The 12238-nt window shown below is 38.8% G+C and overlaps 1 protein-coding gene across 3 annotated transcripts in view; it reads right to left on the reverse strand.

Annotated features, from left to right (window-relative positions):
- The window catches only part of LOC310677423 (heparan-alpha-glucosaminide N-acetyltransferase-like), a 176090-nt gene that overhangs the window by 67182 nt on the left and 96670 nt on the right, over positions 1 to 12238 (reverse strand). For all 3 annotated transcript variants that reach the window (XM_083440432.1, XM_083440431.1, XM_083440433.1), the window contains one exon: positions 370 to 446. In XM_083440432.1, the coding sequence (XP_083296558.1) occupies positions 370 to 446 (77 nt within the window). The remainder of the gene's footprint in view (positions 1 to 369; positions 447 to 12238) is intronic.

Genomic DNA, 12238 nt, shown 5'->3' on the forward strand with positions numbered 1-12238 from the left:
AGGAAGGGTCAGCAAAACGGAGCTGTTACAGACCTTGCTTAAACCTAAAGAAAATGGCCTCATAGACAATGCACTGAGACAATAAAATTAAAGGATGAACTCCAGCTAAATAAAGTAATGGTCCTCCAGTGGAAAGGCAAAATACAATTAGCATTCACATGCTTATTTTAAGATCAATATTTTTTCCTGCTGATTTGCTGAAGAGGCTTTTATGAAGTTTAAGCAGAGTTCATTGTTAAATACTCTTTACCTACAGAGGATATGGTAGGCCATATTAATTCCTGTTTCTTTTGGAGATCAATAATGAGTTTGCTGATTTGTATAAAGTGCTTAGGGATGCAGCAAATGCAATGGGAAGTTGTCCCCTACCATTCCACGCAGCGTGCTCAAAGAACCAGTAGCCCCCGCCTCCACAGTTCAGAAAAACCATGATGGTGAGAGAAAATCTGAAAGGAGAAAAGGGTTAATGGGTTAGGAAACCAGGTGAAAAATTGCTGGTTTGGGGCAGTGAGACTGTCGTACCTAAAGGTTGGAAATCAGACTAAAAATCAGATTGACTAAACAACTTAGAATGATAACATTCTTCTCTGCAAATGGGTAAGTTTGTGTTAAATAATTTGAACATAAGCTTACATTACATTAAAGACTCTTAGCATGCATTAAAAGAAAACAATAACAGGTAATCTATATATATTTTTACCACAGCAAGACAAAGGAATCTTAGCATGCTATTTTTCTATGTGCAGAAAGGGTTGCTTCTCCCACCTATATCTCTGTTGGAAGCACATTCATATGTTCAGCCCTAAAAATGCAGTCTGAAATGGTATAGCCTGGAAAAGATTTTGCCGTTTGACAGGAGGTTACCACCTTACTGAAGGTAAGCAGGTCTGTACTGTAGGTCTGGTCAGTGCTTGGATGGGTGAGTGCCTGGGAACCACATGTATGTTGCCTGAGGTTCGCTGGGATATAAATAAACCCACTGCATATGTAGATTGCCTTAGAAATATGTGTATACCTCACTACCCAACTGCAACTAAGCAATGGACCATTTGCCCACCTTAAAATTCTATTTAAACCAAGGAAATCAGGAAGAATACTCAACAAACAGGACACCTGGAGCAGCTTTCAAAAATACTTCTGTCCACACCTTAATCACAAGTTGCTGAGACTAAAATGTCAGGGCAGAATCAGTAGCTTTATCAGACCAGGCGAAATGCAATTGACCCCAGATCCCTGCTGAATTGTAGTATCACCCTTTGGCCATCCGCAGTGGAGGTGCATAATGAGGCCGGTAGCTCCCTCTTCTGGAAAACTACCATGTAGTGCTTAGGAGCCATATGTTTGGGTCTTGTTGACCAACTTCCGGGGCCGAGTCTGCTTGTGCCTTCCAGGCTTTCTAGAGAGACACCTATGCTTCATTCAAGTTTGTGAAATTGCACGTCTGTTATTACTCTCATGAAGGTGCTGCACTAGGTTGCATGGCCAGCTTCAGATTCTTGCACCTTCAAAAAGACAAAGATCATACAGCAAACAAGGGCTGTTGTCACAAAATATTTGTATAAACAAAACATTCAGGTCATAATGAGCAGCAGCTTCCTCTGATCCTAGATAAGGAGAGTTACGGAAATTTATAATTTGGCTCATTTTGTTTTGTAGGGAGCCATCAGCAGCTGCTGGTTTAGCCTAACCATACAAAAATATATTGCTTTTGGCATCATTTTTTTTTTTTTAAAGGAGACAGAGGAGATTAATTAGTTTCAGTTTAATGAATACTTTTCATGCTTGCCCTTGGGATGACAATGCACTTAGGTGCTAATAGAGAGAGGAGGAGGAGGAGGAGGAGGAGGAGGAGGAGGAGGAGAAGAAGAAGAAGAAGAAGAAGAAGAAGAAGAAGAAGAAGAAGAAGAAGAAGAAGAAGAAGGTACAGAGGGACACTCTTTTTGGTGTTGGTTTTGAACAATGGGAAAAATACTATTCAAACAGCTGGTTATTAAATATTCCACATTTTTCCCAATTTGAAATTGTAACCGAAAATATGACAGTGCATCATTTCAACTGTGCAAGTTGCTGATGCTCATTCCAGTCTTCCCATGTGCCCCCCCCCCCCAGCACTGTGCAGGTGTTATGGTGGTTCAGGAGCACAACCATTATGCGTTTTCTTTTACTTAACAGCTCTTGCAGGAAATGGAAGGTTATATTACAGATCAATGAGTGGGAAAACGGAATATGACAACCTGAGGTCAGAAGCAGAAGGATAGATGGCATTAATTAATTCTTGCACTTGCTAGAAAAGCTATGAGAGATGCCTCATGCAGCCACCACAGCTGACTTCTGAAGGCTAGACTATTCTATCCATTTCTATACTCTTATTTTTCTGCCTAATATGCAACATTTTGCAACACAGAGCGCCTCTTAAATTGCTTTTTTAGTTATTTGAAAATATGCCAGACCATGTTTTTACAGAAATATCCAGCAAATCAGTTTTTAGTGTTAGATACATTTGGAATTTTATTCTTATTTTTGCCTAACAAAGGAGAATATATCCAGCAAATCAGTTTTTAGTGTTAGATACATTTGGAATTTTATTCTTATTTTTGCCTAACAAAGGAGACCCAATATGGCAGTTTATTAATCATATATGAATTTTAAAAGAAATATCTGCATCAACACATGCCTTTATGCATATTTGTATTTGTTGTTAAAAAGAACTCTGCCACATTGCCCTCAGGGCAGCTTGCACTATCAGAAGTATACTATAATAATAAAACCTCCTTTAATAAAATGAAGAACAATAACAGCTAAAATCATCAACTTCAGCCATCCTCTTAAATTTTCAATACAGATGCAGCTGTATTTAAAGAGAAGAGGTAGCGCTTAATACCTAGCAATGGATTTGGACATCTACACAAAACTGTTTTCCCATTGGTAAGATTTCATGTGAAAACATTGCTGCTTCATATTATTAAAAGGAAAGTAACCCTGCAAGACTTCTTGTAAAGTTTAAATTGTCCAACACTTCATAACAGTTTGTCCTGTCCCATTTGCAATGGGTCTATAAATCTTATTATTAAAATATTATTCAAAGTCTTTACTAAAACCTAGTGGGAGACAAAATAAAGGAAAGTGGTAGTCATACTAGATATTTATTTTTTAGTAATACATTCATTTTGCATTCAGTGGTGCATACATATACAGTAAGACATATGGTAATACATATATCTTTCAGTTACACAGCGATCTTATAGATCTCATGTGTACATCTGTTACTAGGTTCATTTTATTCATTTCTTTTTTTCCTTTTGGATGGCAGGCCAACTATGGAGTGAAGTAGCCATCCAATTAAAATTCAGGAACCGTTTTCATGATTGTCTGGTCCCATTTAACCTTGAAACCCTTAAGCAACAAATACTGAGAACTGGAATTAAGCCAAAACTTGGTCTTCTCGTAACCAGCTGCTTCTTATAACATGGTGTTCATTTTCCAGACTATTCTGAGTCTGAATTACTCAATGATAGGCCATTTCACTGGGTGCTTTGCAGGCAGTGTTGGGTTCTTTGTGGTATTTTACCTACCCTAGGGGGTGGCTTGTAAGTTGTGGCAGTAAGGGATGGCTGTCATTTAAACCAGTAAGAAAAGTCCTGGAGCAACAGGTGTGCTTTAGCTCCATGAAATAGCATCAGCAGTTGCCATCATGCAGATAGCAGAATGCACCACTGACTCAAACTTATTTAAACTTTCCCATGAAATCTTCATTGGACAGATTAATATAAATTAAATTTGGTGCATCTTTTTTTGAAAACTGAAAATGTCAAGGATACCAGCAAGAAGAAATTAAGATGAGCATTCATTCAAGTTGTTGCAGAAGCATTTAGTATTATTTATATTGCACCTTCAGTGTACATATGGTGCTGTACTGAGCAACGTAAACTAAAGACAGGTCCCTGTCTTTAGGCACTTACCATTTTAAATGGTATATTCCACTTCCGCAGATTCTCGGGTACAATGTTCCTCAAACTGTGGTCCACAGAACAGTTGGGATTTGCACCCGGTTTATTTCTTCTGACAATGAAGATCAAGTCTGTTTTGACCAGGGCTGGGGTTATCCAACAGAATAACACAGTGCTTCTGCAATCTACCGGTACTATCTATTCCCTAAAAATGAATCAGTTAAGGGAACCTGCCGTAATAGCCTTAGTAGCCTAGGGACCATGATACTCATAACATAGCCCTGGTTTTGATAATGGTGCTGGCAGTGAAGAAAATTAATTTATTAAGTGGTCCATCATCACTTACAGTAGTCCACAGGTGTGGGGCCAGTTAAGAACCATTGTTACCCATTCATCTGCTTGCCTACTACATTTTCTCTGTTACAGTGGTACCTCGGGTTAAGTACTTAATTCGTTCCGGAGGTCCATGCTTAACCTGAAACTGTTCTTAACCTGAAGCACCACTTTAGCTAATGGGGCCTCCCACTGCCGCCACGCCACTGAAGCACGATTTCTGTTTTCATCCTGAAGCAAAGTTCTTAACCCAAGGTACTATTTCTGGGTTAGCAGAATCTGTAACCTGAAGCGTATGTAATCCGAGGTACCACTGTATATCCTACTTAACCCACTTCCTCATAAAAAAGCTATTCTGTTTTTAGCCTTTTGACAGGCCATGGGCCTGCTACTGCTCATCTCATTTAACCACAGTGGCCTGGTACGTGGCTACTGTCCGTTTACTCCAGTAGCAAAGCACACAACCGTTAAGAAGAGCCCAGCTGCATCAAAGACGCACCTAGTCGAATCCTTCAAACTGGACACGTCTGCAGTATTCCTTTCTAGCTCATGATCTGCAGCAATTGGTATTCGGAAGCACATTGCCTCTGATAATAGAAGCATTACATAGCCATCATGACTAGCACCCATTGGCAGCCTGATCTGCCATGAAACTGTCTGACTCCCCTCTAAAGCTGTCCAAGTTAGTAGGCATCACTGTCCACTGGGTGAAAAAGAACTTCTGTCTGCCCTGAATCCAACACCATTCAGCTTCAGTGGATGACCCCAAGTGCAAGCATTATAAGAGATGGAGAGAAAAATCTCTCCCCAACTACTGTCTCTACATTGTGCTTTATTTTATACATCTCTGTTTAGGGAAGCTTTTAATATTTGATGAATTATTGTATTTTAATATTTTGTTGGAAGCCGCCCAGAATGGCTGGGGAAACCCAGCCAGTATTATCATCATCATCATCATCATCATCATCATCATCTCCCTCTCGTTCATTTCCCCCTAAAGTAAAATGTTGCCTTTCCTTATAAGGGAGTTGCTCCAGCCCCATGATCATTTTCTTGAGCATTTCTTAACCATTTTCTTAACTATTTTCAGGGGCAGCAACCAGAACTGTACACAGTGCTTCAAGAGCAATGCCATATATTTTTTAATGGCTTTATGATATGATTCTTACATGATTTAATACATGATTTAAAGCAAGAACCCATACTAGCAACAACCCAACGCACCAAACATATTGCCTACCAATGGCAAACATAGAAAACCATTCATTTCCTCTTTTATTCATTTGTACTGACCGTATCTCTGGGTGCTTTGACACACTTTGTAATATTACTTTTCCAACATTCTAATTTTTCACATTGTTTCCTCTCTCTCTCTCTTGTGGATTTTGCTTCAGCTTGCTCTGCAAACAAATTAGCACTTTTGTCTCATTTTCTAAGCCATTACATGCTTTTTATTATTCTTATTATAAAGGACTATTTTTGTGCTAGCCTGCTATCTCATATGATCCACTGCTATCAGCTGTATTTCTAGGGAGCATGTCTTTGCTAGCCCAGAAAACATAAGAATATTTGTACCACTTATCTTTCCACGCTAATGCTCAGGTACAAGAAGTGATTTATTAACCATTCGGATACAAGTATTTCTCAGGCTAGGTAACAGAAAAAAGAGACACTGATATTTTCCTTATCTGAATCCTGAAGGAAGCAGCAAAATATAGTGAGGGGAAAGTCTGCAGCAAAACTTCAAAGCTACTAGCCAGCACCAGCACTCAAATAAACATTGCAAAATAAGGTTTCCATCAAAAAGATAGCCATAGTCATCATTAATAGATTTGTTCACACGTCACACTGGACTCAGGTACAAATATTTCTCCACAAATATACAAGTGTTTGGTCCGTAATCCTAGGATCCCCAAATGAAATACACAAACATGTCCTGGTACTGCAAGTGACAAACACAGCTAGTTTAATGTTGGGGTGGAAATGGGTAGGAAGAAACACTTTTCCTTAAGCGTTATTTAAGAGTAGTCAACATTTCAGATTTTGGCATGACTGGGACTGGATCCTTAGATATCTGAACAGACCAAAAACCTTTTTTTGATATCTTCTTTCTCTTTTTACCATTATATCTTTTCAAGAAATCCAACACAGCTTCATTGATTTCAGGTCAGTTAAATATCTTGAAACATAATGAACAGAGAGTCAAAGAAGGCATGCTTGTCGTGGACCCTGTCTAAAAATTCGATAGAGTTATATGGTATGATCTAATTCTTAACTCTTTTGTGGGTCAATATGAATCCATGTGAAAATGCCATTAGAGACATTATTTTTAATCCCAGGAGAATGTGTTGCAATTTTCAGATTATATTGCAGGTTATTAAGCATTGCATTGGTGTGTTAAATGAACCTGTGTTTTTATAGGAACTTTTCATGGAGTATTTATAAGCTTGAGATACAGGATCAACAATTTGAGGGGGGAATGCAAGTTTGGGAGTTAAAATATGAAGTGATGAGGGAATACAATTTGGTCATATAGCATTTCAGTCCATTAATTTCATCATTATACCATAACACTTCAGAAATTCTTCAGCTCCTCTACTCATTCACACCCTGTGTCTCTTTAACATAGATTTTTCCAATTATATCCATTAGTTGTCCTAGCAACAGAGGCAGAGGTCAAGTCATTTTCAAAAAGCGGTACATCCCAAATAATGGTATTATACCAAATTCTTACTGGTTTTTTGCCACCTTCCTTTCCATTCTGGTAGCAGCAGAGAAAGTAAACAGAGATGGTCAAATTTACAATATTTAAATCAGTCCCCTCCTCAGAGATGCACACAGTAGCTTAATTGTTGCAGGTCACTTCTGATAGAAAAGGGAAAGATTAAATTTTAATACTGATATGGTTCAATGCACAGTGAACTAAGAGTTCTCCAATGAGGAGAGAAAACAATTGGGTAATTTCACAATAAGGTCATAAGCAATTCAGTTGTCCCCTAATTATTCACTTTATTCTAATGTCAAGGTATCAGTTAATGCCATGTGCCAATTAATACATTTTCAAGGTAGCCTCCGACAAAGAGGATTTTAATTGCTACCAAGTCCCAGTTTCAACTTGGAATCTCAGCTTAAAATGGTTTCAGAACTACTGATGTGTTTTCTGTGAAAGTATGCAAGAGCTTATGCTTCCAAATGACAAATATTTCACACCATTTTCAGAAAGGATCAGTTGGATTTCATTTTCACCAATTAGCAAGTTGAAGGCAGAAAACGATAATGCTTGCTGTTCTCGCCTCCTTTGCTCCATCAGCGTACCTTCTAACACCAGACGTACCCAATGTGGTACAGTCAGTGATTGCTGTACCTCAGATAACCATCATGGATTGACTCCTGTTCTGTTTCCAGCCCATCTGACTGGAAGAAGACAGAAGAGGGACCAAGGGCAGGAAATCAAAGTTGATTCCCATTCCCAATTCCTTTCACAGAAGAGCAGGAAGTCACACATTTTATCTGTATCAGGGATAGAGATATCATGGGATGGCTCTGAGTGTAGGGCTATTACTGTGTTGATGATATTTTACAACATGACAAACTGAGAAGAGGGTTGGATTAAAATATAAAGAAAACATCCGCTAAAGAAAAGCTTTCATGCCTCAGCTAACTGCAAACGATAATCACTAGAATATTTAATGTAAGTGATAGTGTCAAAATATGTCCATTTCATAAGTTACCGTACATATTACAAGCAACAGGGTGGGGCATTAAGAGGAACTACAAAGCTTTTCTGAGTCTCAGAGCAAAGCATCAACAGTATTTACAAGCCATTTGGATATCTGAAATTTTAAAAGGGATATCATTAAGGGAATACCATACAATCTGTTCACAAAAGTAGTGTGTTTATCTGTTAAATATAATGCTACTTCTGATCCTGATTATTTGCTTGACTGAATCACTTGCATTTTAGATTCTATTGACATTCAACTCAATATACAATTGCCTCATTTTATAATGGATTGAATCTGCTCGTGTCTTTTTAAACCCAACATGGGTGGTTTTTTTTGGTTGAAGACTGTTATTTGCTCCCAAGCCCTTCCAAATCAGTCTATTTTATTTCTGCAGTTTTAAATTCTTGTTGGTTCTCAGAATGTAGAACAGTTTCCACTGTATGAAATAAATGGGTACTCAGAAGTAAGTCCCATTTAATTCAATAAGACATACCCCCAATAAAGCAAGTATAAGTTTGTAGTTTAAATGGCTTTAGGTAAGCCATTCTCTCTGTCTCTCTCTGTCTCTCTCTCTCTCTCTGTCTCTCTCTCACACCTGCAAACACAAAATAACCCCTAATGTAGTGATAATTGTACCAGTCTTAATTACATCATAGTTGTAGGGATTGTGTATGTGAAGCTCTTTGAGTACTTAACAAATAATGCTATCTATTAAGAAAGACAGGGCCATCATATTTGAAACCACTAAAAAGTTCATAATGCATTCTGTCTTCCATTTTGCTTAGTTATTCCTGTTTGACTGTACTGTGTTGAGTATATTAACCCCTGTTTATTTAACCCAATAAAAACAAAACTGACAAGAGATGAAGCTGTACAGTGCTTTTGATAAGGCACAACTTGAATTATACATTGACACCTAGTGTGCTTGTATTGCTTGTAATATATAATATTGTTGCATTCTTGAACAACTACCCAGACACATGTGCTCTGATCAAAGAGCTGGTGTTTTACTGGCTCATAATTCACCAGAGAACGTGATTTTAAAGAAACACAAATGAAAAAGCCAATGAAATTGGCCACATCGAAGCTCCTAATGAGAAAAGCAATATGCTGCTATGAGATGAGACACAACAAACTATCAGTGCTATAAAAGGCAGGAAGGTGATGCCCTATGTACCAAAATTTACTAACATTTCAGTAGCAGAAGGATTAATAGCTCCCTGGGGAATTTTATATCATCAATGAGTCAAAGTAACAACAAAAGGCATAGTGGAGTGAATAATGCCTACTTCTTTGAATCAAGAGCACTTCTAATGGACTGTGGACATTTCCCCAAGACAAATGGGGGGTTCTAAAATTGAACTTCATCTTACACAAGCACTGTTAAATCAGTCCAGTGGCACAACCTCAGGTGCTAAATATGTCAGCCAGCCATATCTCCCAGTATAGCACTAGTACAGTGGCATATGCCAATGTGAGCACACCAGCAAAACCTGGCATATGTAATATACACAGATTTACAAAACAGCTGAGAAAAGGGCAGGGGTAGACCCTTAAAGAAGAAAACACAGGGCATAAGGCAGTGAAAGGTATGCAAAAAAAATAAATTCATTTCTGAGCATAACTTTTGAGCATGCTCACAATTTAGTTAGTTATCCAGCTAGTTATTTCAGACCTCAGACAAAGAAGATGACTTTTGTCCCATCAGCATTTCAGATTTGCCATGAAGCTAGTAAATGTACTTGGTTTTCAAATTGAACTTTATCCCTGGTTTGACAAAAGGTAAGCTGGTGCAGCAAAGGATGTATTTGATTATCTTCTATCCTGCACAAAACACTATCTTTGTTCTCCAAAAGGCAGCCACCCACCCCCTCTGTTTTCATTGTATGCCTGCTGCTCATTTCATGCAATTGCTCCTTTGGGAGGATAGGCCTGTTAATTGAAATGGGCCCCCCATGCTACAGTCAGCAGCTGGGTCTGATTGCTCTGTTCCAATAAATAACATGGCCATATTAATTCAGACAGAACAATTAACACCAGGCCAGACACTTTTGACTGTATATAGAAATTCCACGCTGAAATACTGGCTGTCATTGAAGATGAAATAAATTCAGCTAGAGCGTGATCCCTTCAAAATAATAACCTGTCCTTATTTCATACTGTCCTTTAACTCATTCACATAGGTGTCTTTTGTTGCAAATAGGCTTCATCACAATCTAAGTTGCAGCCATATCCGCTGATCATGTTGTGATTAAGAAATAATAAATTACATAATAAATTATCCACTCTCGTTCAACCATCAAACTCACAAAACCAAAGACACAAACCAAAAGTGCCTGATCTATTCATCTGAATAGACTGGGAGCTTTTGATTTGTGTTTAATTCCAATGAGTAAGTCTTAAAAGCATTTTTAATAATTAACTCTTTGGAATACAAAGTTATATCTCATTGACTTCTTATCAAGTAAAACATAGGCCAAGAAACTTTTGTTACACTAGGAAAAGAGAAGGAAGAAGTCCGTGAAAAGGGAGGTCTGAAGAACGCAATGGAACCTAGAAAAGGAGGATTGGAAGAAAAAGTGGTGCAGATGAATGACAGAAAGGAGAAAATGCCAGAGGGTGGACTCTGATAGGGGCAGGAAAACTGGCAGAGAGAATGGTTGGAGAGGAGAGGTTCTCACACACAGCTAGACGCTGCAGTGATGAGGAAGGCTGGAGTTCACATATTGATCTGAAACAACCAGCCAAATCTTTAGCTTCAGACCATTACGAATGATCAGCTCTATAATCACCATCTCATTACATCTCTGTTGCAGCACAATTACTTAAAATAGTCTACGTCTGGAGCCTTTCCTTGATTGGTCCTTGCTCTCTCCTTGCAGAATTATTAACCTTTTGATTGGCACACAGTGTTTCTAGAGCACAATTACGTAAGACCTAGGAACAGCGATTGCTTGGAAGGCATGTGATAGGAATACCAAATGATAACCAGCTATAAATAGAATTTGGTTATCTTAAATAGAATTGGGGAGGGGTTCCCCCTTAAATGACATTTTATAATGTATAGTTTTTGTACCAAGATCAACTGGACCATAATAAGGGCTTATCTCCAATAATAAGCAGTGTGGACATGACTTTTAAGAATCTGTGCACCAGAAAGACCTGGTGCATAGAAGGAATAATCAAAGGAATAACCTGAGACATCACAGTGACTGAGAGAAAGAAAATTGAAGCTTTTAGGGGAGTAGCACCATAATCTTAGGCATCTATATTGTGCTACACTTGCAGCAGTGAAGCCTTTGACAATAATCGGCAGACACTAGTACAGGCAGACACAAAAGTACAGTACAGAATGTTGCTTGCCAGGAGAACTGCTCCTTGCTCCTGCCAGGGAAAAGCCAAAATGACCAGCAAAAAAATAAAATGAAACCAGACAACAGCAGCTCCATCCCATGCAACAGGGCAACTTTCAGGATTCACACACCCATCAGCTAATGAACACATCCCAAATGCCCAGTTGCCCATAAAATGGCCCGCATATGTAATACAATGTTTGTGGCTGCTTTTGTATGACCTCCAAAACCCTCTTTCTTCCCTTAAACACAAATATTGGGGGGAAACTGACTGGGTTGATTGCTTGTGCAGATGCACAAGCTTGCGTCCATTGAATATATATGCTCTTGACCCTGAGCAGCTGTCACAACTCTGACACAGAGGAGGAGGAACCCAGCCTGGTCAGGACTGGCTGAGATGTGCCAGAGGACTATGCCTTCAAGACTCTCCAGGAAAGGGATGAAGTTTCTGTGGGATAGCTTGGACTGATAGAAATAAAAGGCCTCAGTTGAGCTCTAGACCAAGCAAATTATCTGTTTGGAGCTGTCCAGGGTCCTGCAGCTCCTTCCTGAGTGTGCCACCCTCAGACATCCATCCAGATCCTGTGGACTCCCACTTGTGTCTATATCTAGCCTATCTTGCCCACGTCTGCTCAAAATACACTTTGTATTTATTTTAGACCAAGCTTCCGAAACATGAATGATCCGCAAAAGTATAATCGGGCAGCAGCCTTAGCTCTGCTATTAAAGCTATAATATAGAAATGGGAGATATTAATGATTATATTCTTCAGGGATTCAATATAAATTACATGTTTTCCTCTCATTAACAATGAGTGATTCCTATATCAATAAGCTGCAAAGCAGTTGCACAGAAAATTGTCAAACAAAAGGCCTAGCCA

Source organism: Podarcis tiliguerta (genome assembly GCF_965153285.1).
Source record: "Podarcis tiliguerta genome assembly, chromosome: 5".
Lineage (NCBI taxonomy): Eukaryota > Metazoa > Chordata > Lepidosauria > Squamata > Lacertidae > Podarcis > Podarcis tiliguerta.